At 34.9% G+C, this 24,353-nt stretch overlaps 1 protein-coding gene across 2 annotated transcripts in view; it reads left to right on the top strand.

The window, feature by feature from the left end:
• The window catches only part of MNAT1 (MNAT1 component of CDK activating kinase), a 206,105-nt gene that overhangs the window by 103,004 nt on the left and 78,748 nt on the right, over nucleotides 1–24,353 (top strand). For both annotated transcript variants that reach the window (XM_021701441.1, XM_044918080.1), the window contains one exon: nucleotides 22,949–23,070. In XM_021701441.1, coding sequence (XP_021557116.1) covers nucleotides 22,949–23,070 — 122 coding nt within the window. The remainder of the gene's footprint in view (nucleotides 1–22,948; nucleotides 23,071–24,353) is intronic.

Below are 24,353 nucleotides of genomic sequence, written 5' to 3'. Positions count from 1 at the left end.
ATTTTTTTGTAAATTGCATTTTTCAAGGAATTTGAGCATGAGTTATATGTATTGACATAAAGTTGTTTATAATATTTCCTCAAAATTCTTTTAATGCCTGTAAGTTATAGTGATGATCCTTTAAAAATTCCTAGTATTCTCGCCTGGGTGGCTTAGTTGGTTAAGTGTCTGCCTTCAGCTCAGGTTATGATCCCAGGGTCCTCGGATCGAGTCCTGCATCTGGCTCCTTGCTCAGTGTGGAGCCTGCTTCTCTTTCTGCCTGCTGCTCCCCCTGCTTGTGCTCTCTCTCTCTCTGACAAATAAATGAATAAAATCTAAAAAAAAATAAAAATTCCTAGTACTCTCACTTTTATTTTGATCAGTCTAGCTAGAGGTTGTTGATTTAGTCAGTAAGCCATTAAACAGGATTATTGAAGTACAATTTATATACCATAAAATTCACATGTATTAAATGTAAATTTTAATGACTTTTAGGTATATTAAAGAGATGTGCAGCCACAATCTAGTTTTAGAGTATTTCATCGCCCAGAAGTATTTCCCTGTTTGCACTTAATTTTTATTCCCACTCCCAGCCCCAGGAAACCACTCATCTGCTTTCTGTCTCCTTAAAGTTGTCCTTTTTGTACATTTTCTGTAAATGGAAATTATACAGTATGTGGTTCTTTGAGTCTAGCTTCCTTAACTTAGCATAATGTTTTTATGCTTAATCCACGTTACAGCATGGCTTTGTCTGGCTTTAGTATCATGGCAATATTGACCTCATAGAATGAGTTGGAAAATATTCTCTGTTTTCTGGAAGAATTTGAAAAGGATTGGTGTTATTTCTTCATTAAATGTTTGATGGATTTCACCAGTGAAGCCGTCTGACTTTGGCTTTTCTTAATGGGAGGATTCTAAGTACTATTTTAATTTCTTTACTTGGTATAGGTCTATTCAGACATTTTCTTTTCTTTTTTCTTTCTCTCTCTCTCCCTCCCTTCCTCTCCCTCCCTCCCTTCTTTTAGTAATTTCAGTCTTCCTAGGAATTGATCAATTTCATCTAAGTAGAATTTTTATATGGTCAGGAGGGATCTCCCCTTTTCATTTCTTCTTGTGGTAGTTTGTCTCTTTTTTTTTTCCTTTGGTCAGTCAAGCTAACAGTGTGGCAATTTTGTTGATTTTTTTCAAAGAACAAACCTTGGTTTTATTGAGTTCTTTCTCATTGTTTTTTCTGATGTCTATTTTATTGATTTCTATTTTAATATTATATCCTTCCTTCTACTTTGGATTTACTTTGCTCTTTTTTTCCTAGTTTCTTAAGGTGGGAACTTGGGTTATTTATTTGAGATCTTTCTTTTCTAATATGGGCATTTAAAGATATAAATCTCTCTGTTATACATTGCTTTAGCTGCACTAATATGTTGTGTTTTCATTTTTATACAGTTGAGAATATTTTTGTCTCTTGTAAGTTTTTGCCTTTAAGACTATTTTGTCGTGGGGTGCCTGGGTGGCTCAGTCGTTTAAATAAATAAAATCTTAAAAAAAAAAAAAAGGACTATTTTGTCATTAGGGTATCCCCTTCAGCTCTCTCATGGTTATTGTTTCTATAGCTTATCTTGTTCCACACTTTTTCTTTCAGTCTATTTTATGTCTTTGATTCTAAGGTGTATTTCCTGTAGGCAGCATATAGTTGGATCTTACTTTTCCAGTTTGACAATCTTTGCATTCTGATTGGTGTGCTTAATCAGTTTACACTTAATATAATTATCAATATGGTTTGATTTACATCACGATTTTGGTGTTTGTTTTCTGTATATCTCATAGTCCTTTTTGGTCCCCTCTTCCTTGTTTATTGCTTCCTTTTGTGTTAAGTAGACATTTTTCTGTTGCACATTGTAATTTTTTTTACTATGTATATTTTTTGTTATGTTTTCGTAGTTACAATATGTATCTTACTACTTCATATTATACTGATTCAGTACCAGTAATATAGAATCTTTGATCCAAATTAGCTCTATTTCTTTTTCTTTCTTTTTTTTTTTTAAAGATTTTATTTATTTATTTGACAGAGAGAGAGATAGCGAGAGCAGTTAACACAAGCAGGGGGAATGGGAGAGGGAGAAGCAGGCTTCCCGCCGAGCAGGGAGCCCGATGTGGGACTCGATCCCAGGACCCTGGGATCATGACCTGAGCCGAAGGCAGACGCTTAATGACTGAGCCACCCAGGCGCCCAGCTCTATTTCTTTTTCATCTTGTATACTGTTACTGTCATATGTGGTGTGTTTTGTTATAAGCCCAACCATACATATAGTCTTACATTTTTTTTTGCAGTTATTTTTAAAATCAGTTAAGAGAAGAAAAGAGGAAGAAATATTTTCATTGAATCTTTTATATTTACCTATGTAGTTCCTTAGAAGTGTTCCTTATTTCTTTGTGAGAATTTAAGTTACTGCCTGCTGTCATTTCTTTGTAGCCGGAAGGTCTTCTTTAGGTTTTGGGGCTTCTTTTTCTTTTTTCTAAATGCATGGCTACTAGCAACAGTTTTTGTTTATTTGGAAATATCTTTGATTTTGCCTCTGTTTTGTTGGATAGTTTAATTGGAGAAAACAAGTCTTGGTTGACAGAATTTTTCTTTCAGCGCTTTGAATATATTCATTCCACTATATTCTGATTTCAGGGTTTCTAATGAGAAGTCAGTTGGTAATCTTTTTGGGGTTTCCTTTTTTGTGAGGAGCCATTTTTCTTTTGCTACTTTCAAGATTTTCTCTTTGTCTTTCTGCATTTGTAGGCCCCACTAGGGCTTCAACTTCCCTAACTTTATCAGCTTTTATTGACTTTAGAATTAAGCTTTAAAAGAAAAATTCCATAGATTTTCATTGTGTTTTAAAAATACTTATAGCCTGGGGCACCTGGGTGGCTCAGTCCGTTAAGCGTCTGCCTTCGGCTCGGGTCATGATCCCAGGGTTCTGGGATCAAGCCCCACATCGGGCTCCCTGCTCGGCGGGAAGCCTGCTTCTCTCTCTCCCACTCGCCCTGCTTGTATCCCCTCTCTCGCTGTCTCTCTCTCTGTGTCAAATAAATAAAATATTAAAAAAAAAAATACTTATAGCCTAGGGGCACCTGGGTGGCTCAGTCGTTAAGTGTCTGCCTTCGGCTCAGGTCATGATCCCAGGGTCCTGGGATTGAGCCCCGCATCGGGCTCTCTGCTCGACCGGGAGCCTGCTTCTCCCTCTCCCACTCCCCCTGCTTGTGTTCCCTCTCTAGCTGTCTCTCTCTCTCTCTGTCAAATAAATAAAATAAAATTAAAAAAAAAATACTTATAGCCTAAACTTATTTTTTGTATGTTTGCTTTTTCCTCAAGTTTTCACAGCTTTGTAATTCAGTAATACTTGTTTGTGGAGGGGCTACTTAAGCATCTTTGCTAGCAAGAAATGGTAGTACTGTTTTAGTTTTTTTGTTTTATTTCATGTTGTGGCATTATATATTGTTGCTTTCAGATTTTTCTCCTGCCTCATGAGATTTTATACACATAGATCCATGTACACCTATTTTCCATATATTTGACAGCTGAAAATCCATATAAAAAAATAAAGCTTATAGGAATAAAATGTATTCATTTTTCTTAAGGCATATATGATCTTAATATGTTTTCCTTTTGATGAATATTGAATGATAATCTTTAAGACTACATAGAAGATACCATAGCATATTTAGTATTTGTATTGAGGCATGTATTAGTCTCTTTAGGAATTTATGTCCATAAATATTTAGTCTGGATTGTGTCATTGTCAAGGAACATCTAGGACTAGGGTTCCCAGCTGGGTACCTTAATTTGCTGCCTTATTCTTTTAGAAGTGTTACTATGAGCTATAGGCAGGCAACAAAAGGAAAGAAGGTGAGTGGGACAAAGAAAAAAAAAGAAAGACTAAAACAGATGGCAGGGAAATAAAAATAATTTAAAAATTTCTTAATATTGTTTGTTTTGGATAGTTTTCTTGTTAAGCACATGGAAATACTTTGCACATTTGAGAATTACTGACTTCCTATATGCTATTTTTGAGAAACAGCAAATCATTCATGTAATATAAACACAGTTATGATTATTTTGCTGGAATTTTTCATTTCTGGGGTTTACTTTTTTTTTTAAAGATTTTATTTATTTATTTATTTGAGACAGAGAGAATGAGAGAGAGAGAGAGAGCACATGAGAGGGGGGAGGGTCAGAGGGAGAAGCAGGCTCCCTGCCGAGCAGGGAGCCCGATGCGGGACTCGATCCAGGGACTCCAGGATCATGACCTGAGCCGAAGGCAGTCGCTTAACCAACTGAGCCACCCAGGCGCCCCTCTGGGGTTTACTTTTTCAAAAGATAAGTAACAGTGATTTCTTTCAAATCCTATTATGACAATATATTTGGAGGATCATAAACATAAATTTAAATTGGATGGTGCTAATGCAAGTATATGCTAGGCATTCATTCATAACTTTCTGGGTATAGCCTTCTTGAGTTATATTCTGCTCTACAAATGAATGTTATTAGTGGGAATGGACTTTTTAGGGTACATTTTAAGTCATTATAGTGAATTTTGAAATGTCTTTGGTTTTAGATTTCTATATTTGTAATCATATTAAAAGATCTTGTGATTGAAGAGTATATCATTTAATATACTTGCATGTAAATGTGAAGCATAAATATTACTAGTCCTAACTTCTCCTTTTTTAGCTGATAGGTTCTCTCAGCCCAGTAGGAAACTAGGAGTCAGAGTGAGAGTATTTAGATTCTTGCAGAGAGCTTTTAGATTCATAGCTCAATTCTTTTTTCATTTTCATAGTGTCTCTTGAGTTAGAATGAAAAGTAGGAGAGAGATGGGTAAAGGCAGAAATGAAAGAAGAAAAAGAATTTGTTATAAGAAGTAATGTTAAAAAAAAAAAAAAAAGTAACGTTAGACCTGAACCAACCATATTATCAGTGGTACATTGCCCTTGTGTATGCTTAGGCTCTTGAATGAGGATTATTGATAATGATATGGCTCTGTGAAATAGTCTTTTTATTTCTGTATTACTGATTTTAGTTTTAGAAGTTAGAGCCATACGTGTAATTGCGTATTTCTGGTGCAAGGCCTCTTATCTTTGAAATGGTGAAAGAATGTTGCATACTTTTTCACTGCTGTCACCAGTTCTAGCAAAGTTCCATTATGTTTTATCAAAGGCTATCAAACTTTCCCCTCTGTTCTCTATAGTGGCAACTTGCACTTTTCCAGTAGGAGCATTTGACTTGAGAAAGTAATGGGAAGTAATTGTAGGCTCCTGTCACTCTGTTCAATATTATAGAATGTGCCTCTTATTTTTATGTTTATTTTTTTGCCTTTTTACAGAAGGTAGGTAGGATAGCAGTGTGATTAGGAATAGATAAGGATTTTAATGTCAGACTGAGTGGGTTAAAATTCTGGCTCTGTGAGTTAATGCTTATGGGACATAGGTAAATAACTTTATTCATTTGGAATAATATAAACCTTATTCATTGGAATGTACCTTGCAGTGTGGCAGGTTTGTTTTTTTTTTAAGGTTTTATTTATTTATTTGCGAGAGAGAGAAAAAGAGCAGGGGGGAAGGGCAGAGGTAAAGGGAGAAGCAGACTCCCAGCTAGGCAAGGATCCTGAACGTGGGACTCGATCCCTGGATCCTGGGACCATGACCTGAGCCAAAGGCAGACCCTTGACTGACTGAGCCACCCAAGCGTCCCTCAGAGAAGATATTTTGAATGATTTTCTTAGATATTATCAATTATAAAAACAAACTCTTTTCCAGATGTAACATAGTAGTTCTTCCATTGATAGCACAGTAGATGAATAATTGTTTTAAAGAAACTGACAACAACAAAGTAAAAGGGGGAGAGTGATTAAGTGACTAATTCCAAATATAAGATAGATCTTAGAATTAGATATAGAATTGCCCAAATTTTAAGTGGTCTAAAGACAAAGGGAGAATCATCTATTCTAAGTTATAAATATGCAATAGGAAATAGTGGTATATTTCATTAAAAGGTATTAATGACTCTTTAAGTTGTTGAAGGATGACTTAAGGATAATTTCATTTTGCAGATAGTAGGAACCCCAAAAGTAACTCCATTCTTTATTGGGTTCACATTTTTTTTTTTTAAGATTTTTATTTATTTATTTATTTGACAGAGAGAGACACAGCGAGAGAGGGAACACAAGCAGGGGGAGTGGGAGAGGGAGAAGCAGGCTTCCCGCGGAGCAGGGAGCCCTTTGTGGGGCTCAATCCCAGGACCCTGGGATCATGACCTGAGCCGAAGGCAGACGCTTAATGACTGAGCCACCCAGGTGCCCCGGGTTCACATTTTATAAGAATTTCTATTGAGCAGATATTGTCTGGTGAATATATATACAAAAAACCCTTTGATCTGGCCATCAATTCGAATTATTGGAAGCAGAAATCAAGAATTCAGAGCAAGTCAAAGCCTTAAATCAGCTCATAGTTAAGAAACAATCTGGTGCTTTCTTTACTAAAATAACTGTAGATTAAGAAGCTTCCTAAGTATGAATTTATATTTTGTATTACTATGGTGATATATGTCAATCCATTTTTCTCAGTCAGAACATACCTTTCTTCAATAAGAATCATATATCCTAGGAAGTCTTATGAAACAAAGAAACTGAAGAGAAGTTCTAATTCAACTTTTATAAGAGATATTGTGGTTTGTGTGTATTAACAGATATGTAGAGTTTTATCTCTGTCCTCTGCATTTCATCTCCATTTAGTTAGGTGTGTATGTTTATGCATTTGTTTGGGTACAGAGGCATATTTAAAGACTATTTTGGTGCTTTGGCCTATCTTGGTAAGTGTGAGGTATTTAGCCATAGACAGGGATATTGAAGAAGGGGTTAAAAAATCCAGTGTCTGCTAAGACTGGAGGTGATCTTTAACATCCTGTCTACCTACCTCTGAGATTGTCTGAATTTCATTTTTAGACACTTAGATTTTAGCCAGGACTTCTACCTTCCCAGTCTTTATCATGGTACTTCAGTTGAGTCTTTGTGAAAAATGTTAATGCTTTTTGAGAGTCTTTTTTTATATAAGAAAATATGAAGATGAAAAAAATTGGCCCAGATAATTTGTTGACACTTACTAAAAATACAAAAACATTAAGCAAGATACAAAATGATCAGTGAATATTTCTTAGCCCATGACTTTAAAAAGCAACTGCTGGTTTGTATTTTGTTCTGGAGAAAAAAGTTTTACAAATGTTCTTTTTAAAAGCAATAATAATCTAATAAAAACCAGATGTCCACCAAGCAAAATCATGCAATACAATTTCTTTCTTCCTAACACCTTAGTGATATCAGGAAGTTTTGATTGCAGTGAGATACAGGTTGGTGACTTCAGATCAGGGGTAACACATTAGGAGTCAAGTCAGTAAGTTTGAGTGGAGTGTTTCCAATTAGGATCTTAGTATTAACAGTGTTGTGGGCACATAATAATGCCTGGGAAAGGCGCTGGGTGCTGGATAGGAATGCAAAAGGCAAAACGAGAGAAGCTAAAATTTTGGAAATTCAGAATTTTTGCCTAAGGCCAGGGTTGCACCCAGGAAAGGTGAAGTAAACAAGGAAGTTTTCTCTCGTGTATTGCTCCCAAGGCTCAAGACTAAATTTAAGATAATTAATTTGTTTTATATATTGTTGGCCTAGGATTGTACCATCATTTACAACTTTGTTTCTGTAGAAAGATGCTTTGAGTGAGTTCTAACTTATAAGCAGACTTTTGATAGGTTACCATTCATATATTGATTGCCTGTGGTGACTGTCTGGTGAAAGTGACTAAGAGATGGTCTATGAAGATGGTGTGAGATATTCCTCATCTTCATGAAGGTGATGATACAGTAGTAGTAGTAGTAATAATTGCTAGCATTTTTGTAGACACTTGACTCTGCTATGTCCTTTAAATACATTTTATTTGATCCTTGTAAAATAATTTTACAAGTGAAACTGAGGCTTGCTAAAAAAAAAGTTGCTTAAGGTAGAGCTAGGATTTGACTCTTTAGACTCCAAAGCCTGTGTATTTAGCATTGTTTCTTATAAGGGGACACACAATATGGGGAATTTAAAAGAATAGGGTATTATAGGCATGTAATGTGTATGCTTGCATTCTTGCTGGCCAGATGAGCTATAGATGGGAAAGCTGTTGTAGTGTGATGAACCACAATAAGTGGAGACTGGGATTGTTCTTACAGCTGCTTTAAGTTATTTGGAGGTTAACCTGGGTTAACCTGCTTGACACTGTCACTATGGGTTCTTTGGATGTTATTTTTAATTACAGTTACACTTAAGAGTAGTTTTGGATATTTTGGAAATCATGAAGCACATGCATTTCAAAATGAGTTAGAGAGCTTAGGCATTTAAAAAATACCACCCGTGTTGACATAGTATTAGAGCATAGTGTAAAATCAGGTCTTGAGACATTTTTTACATATTTGATTCATATTTTATAGTTATTCTCATCGATTTTTATATTGTCTCATGTGGTATAGATTAATACAATGAGTAAAACTGGTTAGTAATTTTCTTGCATGTTAATTATATCTAAAGATGTAATGCCTGCAGAAACACTTAAAATTTAATATAATTCAGTTTTTTCTGAAAGATCATATATTTTGAGAAAAAGTGTTTCAGCAATGAATAAAAAATATGTCCAAATTCATAAACTTCTACTTGTATGCTCTAGATAGAGAAAGTATTAGGGATATAAACTGTTTAAAACATCCTTTCTTAGAAGTGAAACAACATGAATATGTTGCTTAAAATGTTAAACATTAATGAAAGAAATTTCTTATTTAACTCTTCAGTTATTTTGTCTTTATGAAATATATTTGGTGCCATCGCTGAACATGTCTGTTTCTCTCACTGTGGAACCTGATTCCTAAAATGTGTCAGATTTTTTTCACCATTAAAAAATCAGTTCAGTGGTCAATTTTTAAAAAATATTTTTTTTAATTAAAATTTTTTATTCCAGGGGTGCCTGGGTGGCTCAGTCATTAAGTGTCTGCCTTCGGCTCAGGTCATGATCCCAGTGTCCTGGGATCGAGCCCCGCATAGGGCTCCCTGCTCGGCGGGAAGCCTGCTTCTCCCTCTTCTACTTCCCCTACTTGTGTTCCCTCTCTTGCTGTGTCTCTCTCTGTAAAATAAATAAATAAAAATCTTTAAAAAAAATAAAAATAAAATAAAATTTTTTATTCCAATCAAGTACACATAACAAAGTTTTCCATTTTAACCATTTTTAAGTGTACAGTTCAGTGGTATTAAATACATTAATATTGTGCAACAATCACCACCATCAATCTCCATAACTCTTCCTCTTGTAAAACTGAAACTTTATGCCCATTAAACAGTACTCCCACCCCCTCCATAGGTCTACAGACCTTTTTTTTCAATTGTTTATATACTTACTAGTAATGAAAAAATGAAAAGAATTTAGAACAAGGAAATATTCACCTGAATCAACATATTTTAGTTTCCTTTATGTTGAGCAATTAGCCGATAAGCTAGTTTGAACCTGACTTCCAGGATAGAATACTTTTGAAGTTATATTAGTTTGTCTTCAATAAGGCAAATCTTGATGATATATCAATTAGCAAATCCTGAAGAATTGATGTAAATGGTGTGGGTAATTCCTGTTATAAGAGATACTTCTTAGAACTCATGAACTCCTTCCCCCAGGGTATCAGATCTGCTGTTGAATCGAGGAAGTAGCCTGGCAGCAGTCTTGTGTATCTGAGCTGAGTTTGGAATTGTTTAGAATGGGAAGTGTTTTTAAAAAAACACTATGGGAAAGCTAATTAAAATTGAACTTTGAAAAAAAGAAAACGCAAAACAGTGTAGAAGCAAAGGTTAGTGTTTTCTCTCAAATGTTTTTAAAGATCTATATAAGAGTACCGTACTGTTTTTAACTTGTTAAAGTATAGATCCTTGAGGACATATTTATTACTTAATTACATTGACCTTGCTAAAAACAGCAAGGCAGGTAATTATCTAGGTCTGAGTATTAGAAGTATTATTATTTTTGAATAAATATTAAGAGATTAAATTTAACATCTTAGTACATATGCTTTGTGTGGTGTTAGCTTTTTCCTAATGTAAAATGAATCTCAATATGCCATATGACTGGTGACAAATAAGAAAGTCTTTGTGCAATTAAGAGAAGATCTGTTTATTTAAGAGTTCTCAAAGGTTGTAAAAGATTATACTTGGCTATATGTGAAGGATAAATGTTGTGCAATAATGCCCCTTAGTTCCCCTTTTATAATAAATCTCAGCTGTGTGTTCAGCACAAGGGCTCCGTGCCAAAAAGAACAGGTTCAACTTGTCTGTGAGGATTTGCACCACAGTAAAGTGCACAACTGCTTTTGTAGAGGTCATTGTAGAGGTCACAGGCATGTACAGTTGAATGAAAGCAACTTTAAAAACATGGTAAAACAGATAGTGTTATTTAAGATTCAAGAATAGATGTTAACGTAAAACATTAAAAGGATAGAAAATCATAAAAAGAACCCTCACATACATTTTTCACTTTATGTTTTCAAATGGATTTAAAACAATTTCTTTGTCAACTTACTCAGCATATTTTAAAATAACTTCATAATCACTTTTTTTTTTAAGATTCGTTTATTTTAGAGAGAGCTGGGGGAGGGTCAGAGAGAGAGGGAGAGAAGCAGACTCTGCTGAATGTGGAGCCTGGTGGACGGGCCTCTTGATCCCACGGCCCTGAGTTCATGACCTAAGCTGAAACCAGGAGTTGGATGCTCAACTGACTGAGCCACCCAGGTGCCCCCATAATCACTTTCATAATAATTGCCCAGACTTGGAAACACTGACTACTTTAATGTTTGTAAAATTCTGAGGAGTGTTCTGAACAGAGTTCGTATAATAAAGGTAGGATATGACCATGGTAAAATGAAGTGTGTGTGTGTGTGTGTGTGTGTTGGGGGGGTGGGCCCAAAGGAGTGTGGGTATATGACCATGGTAAAATGTGTGTGTGTGTGTGTGTGTGTTGGGGGGTGGGCCCAAAGGAGTGTGGGTAAATTCTAATGAAAACGCAGATGTGATCTAAAGGAGAAGGCCTCCAGGGGTCATATTTCTCCTGAGGTTATTATTGAAAGACTTTAACAACAAAGAAAATGCTATCTTACATGAATCTTTTCCTTCAGATATGTACTTTCATACCTTTGTGTTAAGTAGAAATAACTCAGAAATAGCAGGTGGAGACTATAAGACCCATGACTCCAGCCAATGCAAGTTTTGAGTTTAGTATAATGAACACCAGAAAATGATAGAACTAAGTAATTAAGTAGATGCAAAGCTTACCTAGAGTTATGTTTTACCTGGAGTTGTATCTGGTCGTAGAGTGACTGTTTCTTTTACTTTTTTCCTTTTTCTTTTTAATGGTGATGAAAATGGCAGGCAGCCATTGTTTTCAGTATAGAGATTAATTAGTAATCTGTTAGAATATGCTTCAGCAAATGCAGCTGATTGGCAGTAGCACCTGTCTCAGCAACTGGTAGAATGTTAGTGCTTTCATCAAGCCTGTAATTTCCAGAAGGGCTTCAAAGCTGTGTTCATTAAAGCCTCCCATACTAATTACTTTCTTTGTCCTCTGGGGCACTGTTTTGCTAAACGTACCTCTCTATTTTTATTTATTTATGTAGGTATTTATGTATTTATTTATGAAGATTATAAAAATAAAGTTAATTTTTTTAATTTTAAAAACTAAAATTATGTGATAGTCTGTGTACTGTTGTATTTGTGGAACCATCATTTATGTTTAGTGAACACATAATGTTCCCAGATGAAAAATTTACCAGTATTGTGATTCCTGTGCATTGCTTTTGTAATTCATATCATAAATATAAAATATATCTGTAAATTATGAAAAATGATCTGTTAAAGTATAGTAAAATATGATTTAAAGGATGGGATATTATAGTCAACTTTCTAGGAAGGTAGTTTATTTCTGCATTGTTAGGAAGTCTTCTTTCTAGTTGAAATAGTCTTTCTGGTTCATATTTCAAATTACATTCTAATTACATGGATTTATAAACAAGGCACCAATTTGTATTATTGTTTGAGGAAGGTAGTATTTTTGCTTGTTATGAAAAGGAGACTGTACTACTAAGAGAGTATTTAAAAAGGATTAAGAAAAAAATAAAAAGGATGAAGCACATATCTCAGTACAGGTGAAATTTGCATCATTCTCAATGTATTATGGAAAAGTTGAATGTGAATATTTTCTGAAAGTAAAGTTATATGTTTTATTGAACTAGGGTAACTTTCATTTAAAAACTACCTATATACTAATATATATTTTTTAAATATTTTATTCATTTATTTGAGACAGAGTGAGTTTTTTATGTTTCATAAATATAAAGATACGTTGTTAAATACTTGACAGTAGAATCAGTTCTGGTGGTGTATCCTTTCTGTCATACCTTCACAGTGCCTAACATCCACTAAGTGTTTGGACAAATAACTGAATTTTCATACTCTAGTCCTGTAATAGAAGAGTGCTTGGTGGATTCTGGCAGTATAGGCTTTAAAATATGGGTAGGTTACTTGGCCTTGGGAAACATCAGTTTCTTTTCCTGTAAAATAGGCAAAATAATTATTATTTCAAATGTACGTGTAGTGCCTAGTACAGTGCATGGCATAGTAGATGTTCAATAAATATTTTGTGTCCTTTGCATGGAACCCCACTTTAATAATCACATTCTATATATGCATGACTTTTACTAAAGTAAAAGACAGTTTAGGCAAAACTGCAAGTGAAAAGGGAATCAGAATCCTAAACATTCTATTCTATTATGCATTTAGAATGTAGAGCTAGGGACACCTGGCTGGCTCAGTTTGTGGAGCATGTGACTTTTGATCTGGGGGTTGTGGGTTCAAGTCCCACGTTGGGTGTGGCAATTGCATAAAAAAAATCTTGGGAAAAAAAGAATGTAGATCTAATTGCATAGTGGTTTTTGTGAATGTGGTGGTGGTGGTGGTGATGGTGGTAGTGGTTATGTGTGTTTGAAGAAAGCAGTTTGGGATGGTTAGGGTATTCATACTATTTGGTGTTTCCTTTTAGGACAGAAGAAGGATAAAGTCAGTTCCAGCTTGGCTTAGGTTTTTACTTATTTTCTGCAATGCGAATGGCACACTAACCGCTCATTCCGTAGTTCAGTGATCTCAAATAGAATCAGATTTGTTATATAGTTTCTGGGGAGAAAACTTTGGAGTAGGGGATTGGAGTAAGTGGGATACTGTGGGTCATTACAAAACATTTGTTCATTCATGAAGCAAACATTCCTGATATGTACCAAGCACTGTACTAGGCGCAGAAAGTTTAGTTCTAAATAAAATATCATCCCTTGAATTACTCGTCTTTATTATGGTATAAAGAAGCTTTCTGCTACCTTTTCACTAAAAAATATTTCTGCTTCAGAAGACTAATAATCTTACCATATGATATTTTTTGTTTTGCTAATACAGTATTTGTAGAGAACTATATAAAGCAGTTTTCTTATTTTATTACATTCAGAAATGTAGATAAGTTGTCGTTGGGTAACTAAAAGTTCACCTAAAGTGCCAAGATAAGACTTCTTTCTGGAAACTGTTTTTGTAATTACTATAAGTAAATTAACTAAAATGCTATATGTCTAAAGTTTTAAAAATTTCTGGCAAATGCTGTTTTTCTTAAAATTAATGTAGACTCTTTTAAGAAGGCAGGTTTTGTCTCACCGAATAGTCTCCTTGATGTTTTTCTTTTCTGATCTTTTTATAGAAACATATGATTTGCTGGACGCTCTGTCCTCTTGGCAACAAATCGTAGTTCAGTAGCAAGACAAGCATCAGAGAAAGAATGTAAAAATAATGCTTTTCAACACTGCCTAATTTATCAGTGCTTAAGGAAAAATAAAACCTAGGACCACAAAAATGAAACAAAATAAAATCTCTTCCTTGGACCCTACTTTTTCTTTAAGCTACTGCCATATCTCTCTATTTATCTTCTAATTTGATGAAAATAATAATCACGTTTGCTCAGTGTTTCTGCTTCCTCAATTCTCATTCTTCTATCATTTAAATTGGGGAAAATTCTTTTTATTTTTATGATACATTATGAGGTAGTGGCTTATTTTTGCTTAGTGGTCATGAAATCATAGCAGGTTAGACCTGGAAGAACATCTAGTCCAACCCCCAATTCACTCTCCACCTCCCCATTTTAGATTATGAAAACGAAGCTGAGAGTTTTATCACCTCAGTTCATTTTATTTTATTTTTTAAAAATAAGATTTTATTTTTAAGTAATCTCTTCACCCAATGTGGGGCTCAAACTTATAACCCTGAGACCAGTAATCACACGCTCCACCAACTGAGCCAGCCAGGCGTCCCTCCCTCAGTTCATTTTAGTTTAGAGGCAGTGCCAGCATAAATACAGAGTTACCTCTTAACATGCAGGGTCTTATCCCTCATTGACCTTAAAGTTGTTTACTATAAATTTTGAAAGAAATTAGAGAAAGCCATTTCTATGAGGGAAAATGAATTGTACTTACCATAAAATTCTGTGCTACCAGAAAGTTATTACCATGCAGCTGTTGCAGTGATGACAAGCTGATATCACTCAGAATATACAGAACCGCATAGTATAAAAATTGCTGTGCTTGCTACCCAAAAAATTAAAAACAACTGAGTTACCAAAAAAATATTATTTAGAATGAGCAGGTTGAAGGCAGTGCCAGATATATAAGTATTCTCTATGCTGTTACAAAATTGTGTGAGAACACACACACATACCACACAATTAAAAAATATATCTATATCCATATACGGATGCATACATATATATGCACAAATGAAAATCATATGTACATATGTGCACATAGAATCATATGTACATATGTGCACATAGGACACTAACCAACATAGAAACAGTATTTCAGAAAAAAAGAGTTGATTTTCTAAAAGGTCTCCTATAGATACTTTCTCTGGAAATAGTAACCAGGGTTATAGTGGTTTAATGTTTCGAGAACACTGAAATATTCAGTTTTTTAATTCCCTTTGGCAGTGTGACACATTCTGTAGGATTTGATAAATTTAAGATGTGAGAGGACTCAGTTTATGAAAACAACTACCACTATCATTGTTTTCTTTTTTTTTAATTTTTTGTTTTTTGTTTTTATTTTGCATTTAGATGATTCAGAGACTTAAAAGTAGAAGGCACGGTCTCATTGAAAAGTTATTAGAATGCTGGGCGCCTGGGTGGCTCAGTCGTTAAGCGTCTGTCTTTGGCTCGGGTCATGATCCCAGGGTCCTGGGATCGAGCCCCACATCGGGTTCCCTGCTTGGCAGGAAGCCTGCTTCTCCCTCTCCCACTCCCCCTGCTTGTGTTCCTGCTCTCGCTATCTCTCTCTATCAAATAAATAAATAAAATCTAAAAAAAAAAAAAAGTTATTAGAATGTAAGCTCCCTGAGTGCAAGGCTTGTATCTGTTTTGATCACTGCTGGAGTTTTTAGTTTTGGACATATAGTTAGTATTCAGTATTTTTTTTTTTAAGATTTTATTTATTTGACAGAGAGAAACACAGCAAGAGAGGGAACACAAGCAGGGGGAGTGGGAGAGGGAGAAGCAGGCTTCCCACAGAGCAGGGAGCCTGATGCGGGGCTCGATTCCAGGACCCTGGGATCATGACTTGAGCCAAAGGCAGACGCTCAGCGACTGAGCCACCCAGGCGCCCCAGTATTCAGTATTTGTTATGTGAATAGGTGATGATAGCCACAGAATACCACAGTATCATCTGAAATTTTGTTAAAATGAGTTCTTAAGTGGCTAAAAGACACATTTCCAGCCTAGGGGAAAAAAGCATCCACAGACTTTCTGTAATGAATAAGTGAAAGAAAACAATAGTTAAGTGTGGAGAAGGTGGAGTTGTATTCCTTATGTGCCCTTATAGTACATGTGATTAACAAAATTTCAATTGTTTATGCTTAGTAAGAGTGTTCTTAAATTTATTGAATATGGAAACCTGACTCTTAGAGTTTTCCTAGTGTTCATATTGCTATACCATATGACCATTCACATGCCCTTTTATATTATTCATTCATTTAACAAAACATCGAGTAGCTCTTTGTTGCCAGGCACTGTGCTGTAGACATGGCAGTGAACATAAGGCCTTTTAGTCTAATGGGAGAGACAGATGTTAAACAGATAACTCTACACAGTTTAACAAACTTACAGGGCTTATTAGCAAATATACTAAAGATGAGACTAGCCTGGCAAGTAAGTCATTTAAGTAAGACAGAAAAATTAAGAGAGTCCTTAAAATTGTGTTAAAGGATTTTCAGAATCATTCAGCCTATCACCCTAAATTGCTAATACTTCATAAATTACAGCCTCAGAACTTACATGGTACTTAGCAAAAAATTGTATACTGATTTATATGAAAGGATATTTTCATTTTAATATTTTTTTCAAGTTTCTATTTTAATTTCAGTTAGTTAACATCCAGTAATATATTTCTTTTAGGTGTACAATATAGTGATTCAACAATTCCTTGTATCACCTGGTGCTCATCACGACAAGTTCACTCCTTCATTTTTAGTATTTTTATTATTGCTTATTTCAACAACCTATGCACTAATGATTACTAATGAACTATTTCTGTTGCTGTTATTTTTATTAGAAAATAATATATTTTCTTTAGTAATGTTATTCTAAATGGTTTCTGCATTCCAAAAGTGTGTGTGTGTGTGTGTCTTTTAACATAATGACCAGAGGTTTTTTAAAGCAAATTTCAGAGTTAATTTCATTTCTTATTGAGTGGATTCCAGAAATCTAGATCATATAATTTTTCATTTGGAATTAAATCCTGAGTGTAGAGTCAGCACAAAAGGTAGTCTGTGCTTTTCCTTTATTTGAGGAGAAACAATAATGATGTATAAGATGCTCTAACAGTTAAGTTTTAGTAAATAGTAAACTATTTTTTATAGTAGACTTGAAATTTGCTAAGTAAGAAAAGTTAAAGAATATATTTCAAATTATACTTAAAATTACAGCCATGTAATTTTACCAACCTTGGTTGACATTTCATGTAAATGGAATCTTACAATAGGTAGTCCTTTGCCTGGTTTCTTTCACTTAGCATAATGTTTTTGAAGTTCATCTGTGTTGCCGCACATATAAATATTTTATTCCTTTTTGTTGCTGAATAGTATTCAGCATATTTTATTAATATTAAATAATGAGTTAATATTCATACTGTGTTGCATATACCTCATTTTCTAATTCATCCGCCAGTTGATGGACATGTAGACTGTTTCCTGTCACTCTTGTATTAATGGCAGGTTGGCTACTATGGATACTTGGCTACTATGGATAATGCTACTAGGAATATCTCATACAAGTCTTTGTGTGGTCATAGGTTTTCATTTCTCTTGGTTAGACACTTATGAAGTACTAAGTCATAGTACATTATTTGTACACTTAAGAAAAACTGCTGAACTGATTTCCAAAGTGGTGGCACCATTGTACACTCTCATCAGAATGTATAAAGGTTAGAGTTTCTCCACATCCTCAGTAAAACTTTTTATCGTCTGTCCTTTTGATTATATCCAATCTTGTGGGTGTGAAGTAGTATTTCATTGTGGTTGTAATTTGCATTTTTCTTAAAGATGTTGAGCATCTTTTCATGTACTTATTAGCCATTCGTGTATCTTCTTTGATGAAATGTTCATTAATTCAGATGTGATAGATCTCTAGTGCATTATGTTGTTTGATTTCCTTAATCTGATAATTTGGATAATATAATACTTATTCTCTTGGTGGAAATATCACATTCAGTTACCATATGGCATCCAGAAACTTTTTAGATACCCTTTTGCCTCCAGTCACTTAAAACTACCAACACTGGGGCGCCTGGGTGGCTCAGTTGATTGGGAGTCTGCCTTCAGCTCAGGTCGTGATCCCAGGGTCCTGGGATTGAGCCCCATGTAGGGCTCCCTGCTCAGTGGGGAGTTTGCTTCTCCCTCTGCCCCTCCCCCTGCATATATGCTCTCTCTCTCTCAAATAAATAAATCTTAAAAAAAAAACCCCATCACTTTCCTCATAGGACTTGCTAAGACATTTTTGTATATTGGCGATTTAATTTTAATTATGTCAATGATTGTCCTGTAAGTTCTTCCCCAGCTTTAGATCTGAGAAATTTGGCATCTATCTCACACCAAGTTTATTTGGGGAAAGATCAGTTGAACATTACAAGGCTAAGTTGTGCATCATTTATGAACTTTGTTTTATCATCCTCATGGTAAACAGAATTACCACTGAGTGATGTTTACTGTTCTCTAAATGCCATAATTAAAAAAAATCCTTTTTGAGCCTGTGTTGTTTTGACCAAATATAAATATAATTTTCAATCTTTATTAGAATTTGTATAAAAATTTATCTTAAACTATCTAGGATTTACTTATTAAGATCAAACTTTTAAATTGAGTGACCATGATTATATTATCTAAAAATAAGATATTAAAAGGTAGTGGTATATGGTAGAACCCATACTGGACAGGAATTAGGAGATTTGACTCTTACTACTACATGACTTTTGGAAAATTTGTATTTTAAATGCTTCTTTATTCATAAAATAAAGAAGTTAGGGGAAAAGAAAGCAGGTTTTAGAATCTAAAAGAATTGGCTTCTAATCTTCAACCTGCCATTAATACAGAGTGACCTTGCCAAGTCACATATCTAAACCCCTGTTCCCTATCTGTAAAGTAGGAATAACAGTATTTATCTCATAAAACTATTGTGAATACTAATGAAATAATGCATAAAAAGTCCTTAGACCGGGGCGCCTGGGTGGCTCAGTTGGTTAAGCGACTGCCTTCGGCTCAGGTCATGATCCCGGGGTCCTGGGATCGAGTCCCACATCGGGCTCCCGGCTCAGCAGGAAGCCTGCTTCTCCCTCTCCCACTCCCCCTGCTTGTGTTCCTGCTCTCGCTGTCTCTGTCTCTGTCAAATAAATAAATAAAATCTTTAAAAAAAAAAAAAAAGTCCTTAGACCAGTGCCTGGCACTGAGTAAATAATGTTAACTGTGATTATACTAGGTGATGTTTTATGTGCCCACAAACTTGCAGAAAAGATTTTGGATTATATGATTTCATAACTTTAGTAACTTCGGCTTTATAGTTGGTGTTTAGTGAATGATCACTTTTAGTATGTTTCCCACTGTAATGACTTAAGAGAGCCTGTCTTTTTTGAACATTATTTTCCCTGGAAAGTATTCTAGCTCTTGAAAATAGCCATTCTGTATCATCTTTTCTGGACCTTGCATGATTTATAAAATGAAAATGGAGTAATAATCTGCATTACTATGTTAGTAGGACTATAAAGTTTCCTTCTTTAATTCTTACAATTTTTCTTTTTCATTTTTCTTGCCCCCCCCCCAACCTAACAATGTGACATTAATACTGTACTTTTTGTATCATGGCAGGAGAATTTAGTACTTGGCAGCTTATGAAGAAGACACTTCGAAACAGGAATATCAAAATGTCACTCAAAATATCCCACTTAGGCAGTCCTCTTCTTAACCTCTGTAACTCCCTGTACTCAGATCCATTGTTCAGAGATTGGATTTCTCTGAGATAGTATAAGATTTAGCTTGACAGTTTGATGTTTATTTAGAAAAGTTGTGAAACATATGGAGGTTAAGGCTTAAAATAATGTTAACAAAGTTTTCTAGGTATTTTACTTCTTTTTTTTCCTGTGTATTACTCTAGCCAGGTAAATGAGTAAATAAGAATATCTAAAACCCATTTTTTAAAATTGTGGTAAAATATGAATAACGTAAGCTTTACCATTATTAATTCTTTTTTTTTTTTTTTTTTAAGATTTATTTGAGAAAGAGAGAGAAAGAGACAGCATGAGCAGGAGGGGAAGAGGGAGAGAGAATCTTAAGCAGACTCCATGCTTAGCTGGAGCCCGACGTAGGGCTCCATCTCAGGACCATGAGATCATGACCTGAGCTGAAACCAAGAGTCGGACACTTAACCAACTCCACCATCCTGGTGCCCCAAGTATATGGTTCTCGATATCAAGTACATTCACATTGTATCACATCCATTTCCAGACTTTTTCAATCTTCTCCAGCTACAACTCTGTACCTATTAAATACTAACACCCCATCTCCTTCTTGCCTCACCCTAGCTTCTAATAACCACCATTCTACTTTCTGTTTCTATGAGTTTGACTACTCTAGCAATCTCAGGTAATTGGAATCATATGTTTTTCCTTTTATAACTGGCTTCTTTCACTTAGCATGTTTTTAAGATTCACCCATGTGAATTTTGACATGTGTCAAAATTTCTTCCTTTTTAAGGCTAAATAATATTCCATTGTGTGTATATGCCACATTTGGTTTATTCATTCATCCATCCATGGACACATGGGTTGCTCCTGTGGCTACTGTGAGTAATGATGCTATGAACATGGGTGTACAAATATATGTTCCAAGTTCCTGCTTTTACTACTTTTATGTATATACCCAGGAATGGAATTATTGGTTCATATGGTAATTCTATATTTAATATTTTGAGGAATCACCCTCCTGTGTTCCATAGTGGCTGTGCCATTTTACATTCCCACCAGCAATGCACAAGAGTTCCAATTTATAAATTTGATAGAGAGAGACACAGCAAGAGAGGGAACACAAGCAGGGGGAGTGGGAGAGGGAGAAGCAGGCTTCCCGCAGAGCAGGGAGCCTGGTGCGGGGCTTGATCCCAGGACCCTGGGATCATGACCTGAGCTGAAGGCAGATGCTTAACGACTGAGCCACGCAGGCGCCCCAAGAGTTCCAATTTCTATACATTCTTGCCAAAACTTATTTTCTGTGGTTTTGTTTGTTTGTTTTGGATAATAGCCATCCTAAATAGTCATGAGTGTTAAGTGGTATATCATTGTGGTTTTGATTTGCATTTTCTTTTTTTTTAAATTAACATATAATGTATTATTTGTTTCAGGGGTACAGGTCTGTGATTCATCAGTCTTAACACAATTCACAGTGCTTACCATAGCCCGTACCCTCCCCAATGTCCATCACCCAGCCACCCTATCCCTCCCACCCCCCTCCACTCCAGCAACCCTCAGTTTGTTTCCTGAGATTAAGAGTCTCTTATGGTGATTTGCATTTTCTTACTGATGCATCTCTTACTTGGAGAAATGTCTATTCGTGTCCTTTGTCAGTGTTTGATGAAGGACTTTTGAGGTGACATTGTCAGAGAAGCTATTAATACATGACAGTGAACTAGCTAGGGTGATGCTACATGGGATTAAAACTTGTTGAAGAGAAAAACCACAAGTCAGATGCAGACATTGTCAGTGGTTGTTCCTCACTGCCTCAGTTGCACTTTATCACTTATAAGTCATGGTTTTTATTTATTTTTTTAAATAAAATAGAAAAATGTACTGTATATTCAACTTAGTAATTTAGGGGAAAAGTAAAGGAAACTAAGGGAGGTAACAACAGAAATAAACTATAAACTAGAAAATGGTAGAATTAGTAACTATAAGAGCTGGTTTTTATTAAAAAGTTAGGAAATAAAGAACTTGATGAGCACTATACAAAGAAAAATAACAGAACTAGAGTTAGAATCTGAAAACAGGGACTATATAAAAAATAGGGATTTTTAAAAATTAGAATCTATGCTCAAATGTATCATAAATCTCAGTGTAATGATGTTATATGGCTGAATGGTATTTTATTTTGTATGCTTGTAATCAAATACAGTCCTTTTATTTTGGTTATTCAGTAATTATTTGTTTTCAGAAAAATCCTAGATGTTTCATTCAACTTAGTTTTTAGCACAAAATTCCCTGTGTGTGTATGTAAGTAGACATCATATACACACATTTGGTAAGTAAGTTTGATTTCATTGTAAAGACTTAAGAGAGTAGATGTTTATATGGCAAAATTTTGTGGAGAATAATTTCATTAGTATTCTTCCCTAATTAGAGCTTTCAATAAAACACTGATTTTACCAAAACTCTCAGAGCTGGATAATAAATAGGAAAATGTGAGGATGGACTACGCTTTTATATTTGCTGAATTCTACCATTGATGTTGAATAACTTTACTCTTTAAGGCTAAATTTGAATTTAATGATGGATTTGGTTTTCTTCTTCTATTTTTATTTATTTTTAAGATTTTATTTATTTGAGAGAGAGAGTGAGTGAGAGGGAGAGAGCACACAAGCCTGGGGAGAGGCAGGTGGAGAGAGAGAAGCAGACTCCCCACTGAGCAGGGAGCCTGATGCGGGGCACCATCCCAGGACCCTGAGATCATGACCTGAGCTGAAGGCAGCCGCTTAACCAACTGAGTCCCCCAGGCCCCCCAGTTTTCTTCTTTTAAATCATGTGTCAATTACTATAAATTATAAAATGTGGGTTTCAGTAATATAATGAATTGTACCCATGAATTAGCAGGCTTCATGGATAATATTTTTAAATTTTATTTCCTTTTAAAATTATTCATTTAAGTAATCTTTACACCCAATGTGGGGCTCGAACTCAGTACCCTGAGATCAATAATTGTATGCTCCACCGGCTAAGCCAGCAAGACTTCCCCAATGGATATTTTTATTTTTAATTTATTTTTTAAAAAGATTTATTTATTTTAGAGTAGGGGGGAGGGCAGAGGGAGAGGGAAAGAGTTCTAAGCAGACTCCGCACTGAGCATGGAGCCTGACTTAGGGCTCAATCCCATGACCTTGAGATCACAACCTGAGCCGAAACCAAGAGTCTAATGCTTAACCGACTGTGCCACCCAGGTGCCCCAGGGTAATATTTTTAAAGTGAGGAAGGAATTTAGTTTACAAATAGTAGTAATATGAAAATATTATTAAAAGGTATTGCTTTCCTTCATTTTTCTAACAGGGTCAGCATATTTCATTAGCACCTATTCAAAAGCTTGAAGAAGCTCTGTATGAATACCAACCACTGCAGATAGAGACATGTGGACCACAAGTTCCTGAGCTTGAGATGCTGGGAAGACTTGGGTAAGTCTCTAAGAACTTCTCATTGAGTAACTGATGTTTAGGCCTTATCGGTTAGTACTATTTTTAACTTACACTTTAAAAAATTCTTAGATTTTGAATTTTAGAACTTTACTCTTTTGTGAAAAATGAATGCTTAATACTAAGTGTACACATTTTTTTGAATGTTTTTGTTAGGTCTTTTGAGATTAAGATTGGATTATATTAGTTCTTTTTAATGATGTTGTTGGCAGCCATACTGAAGTAGCTGTTCATTTTCAGCTTACTGTGTAATTTTTTAGAAATAGGAGCTTAATTTAGTCATTAGTAAGCCAGTAAAGATATGAGAGTTGTGACCTTGCCATGAAAAGGAGTAGATTTACTCATTGTCTGCTGATAACAGTGTAACTATATTTATGAGAAATAAGCCACAAAGGCTTATTTAGATTTAAGGTATAATGTAGGGCTGGCCCAGTGGCTCAAAAGCCATATTCTGTGCATCTGTTTTGGAAATGAACCTTGGGATGGTGACTCTTGTGGGTGATGGAGATGATCACAGTCTGTCTCAAGGAAGCAGGTGGGTATCTATAGTGTCCTTGAGAAGTTCAGGCACAGACTTTGTTGAATGAGACAAGTCATTTCTTGGTCTGGTGTCTCAAGCTAAAGTTTTGAATGAAAAGATCTAGAAACCATTGCTTGTTAACAAAATAAAATAGTGTAAAGAATATAATGTGAAAAGAAAATAATGGGTACAATGAAACAAGTGATTAAAAAGTAATTTAGAAAAAGACCCCAACAGCAAAAATAAGATAGATAAAATAGATAATAAACCTACATACAAAAATAACAAAACAAAAAACAACAAAAAACCTATATGCATCTTCAAAACCAAAATCTTGAACATGACTCATAGTATTATACATATGAAACTGGAGGCTCTAAGTTCAAATGACTATTAAAGTGATAGATAATTTACTAAGCTGCTGTTTAGTAGATCTTATTATTTTCTTTAGTTCTGTATTCTCTTAAGGTCCTGCATCTTCCAAACATGAAGCTAAGGAGATGTGAAACAAAACCTAAAACTCCTTTTGAGTTTGAGATAACAAATTTATCAAATAATTTGCCTAAGTGCTAAAATTGAAGCTTGAGATAGACAATATAGGGTTTCATGATGTAAAAAGTTATTAGTGATAAAGATGTTGGTTTCTTATCTCTTATTGGGTTAGCAAGAGCCAGAATTCTAGATCTGTAAAATAAGTTTTCTTAAAATCTTTACTTTTAGTGTTAGTGAAGACAAAGTATTTAAA

Source organism: Neomonachus schauinslandi, chromosome 9 (genome assembly GCF_002201575.2).
Source record: "Neomonachus schauinslandi chromosome 9, ASM220157v2, whole genome shotgun sequence".
Taxonomy (NCBI): Eukaryota; Metazoa; Chordata; class Mammalia; order Carnivora; family Phocidae; genus Neomonachus; species Neomonachus schauinslandi.
Note: the sequence above shows the minus strand (reverse complement) of the source record. Positions and strands in the feature narration are given on the sequence as shown.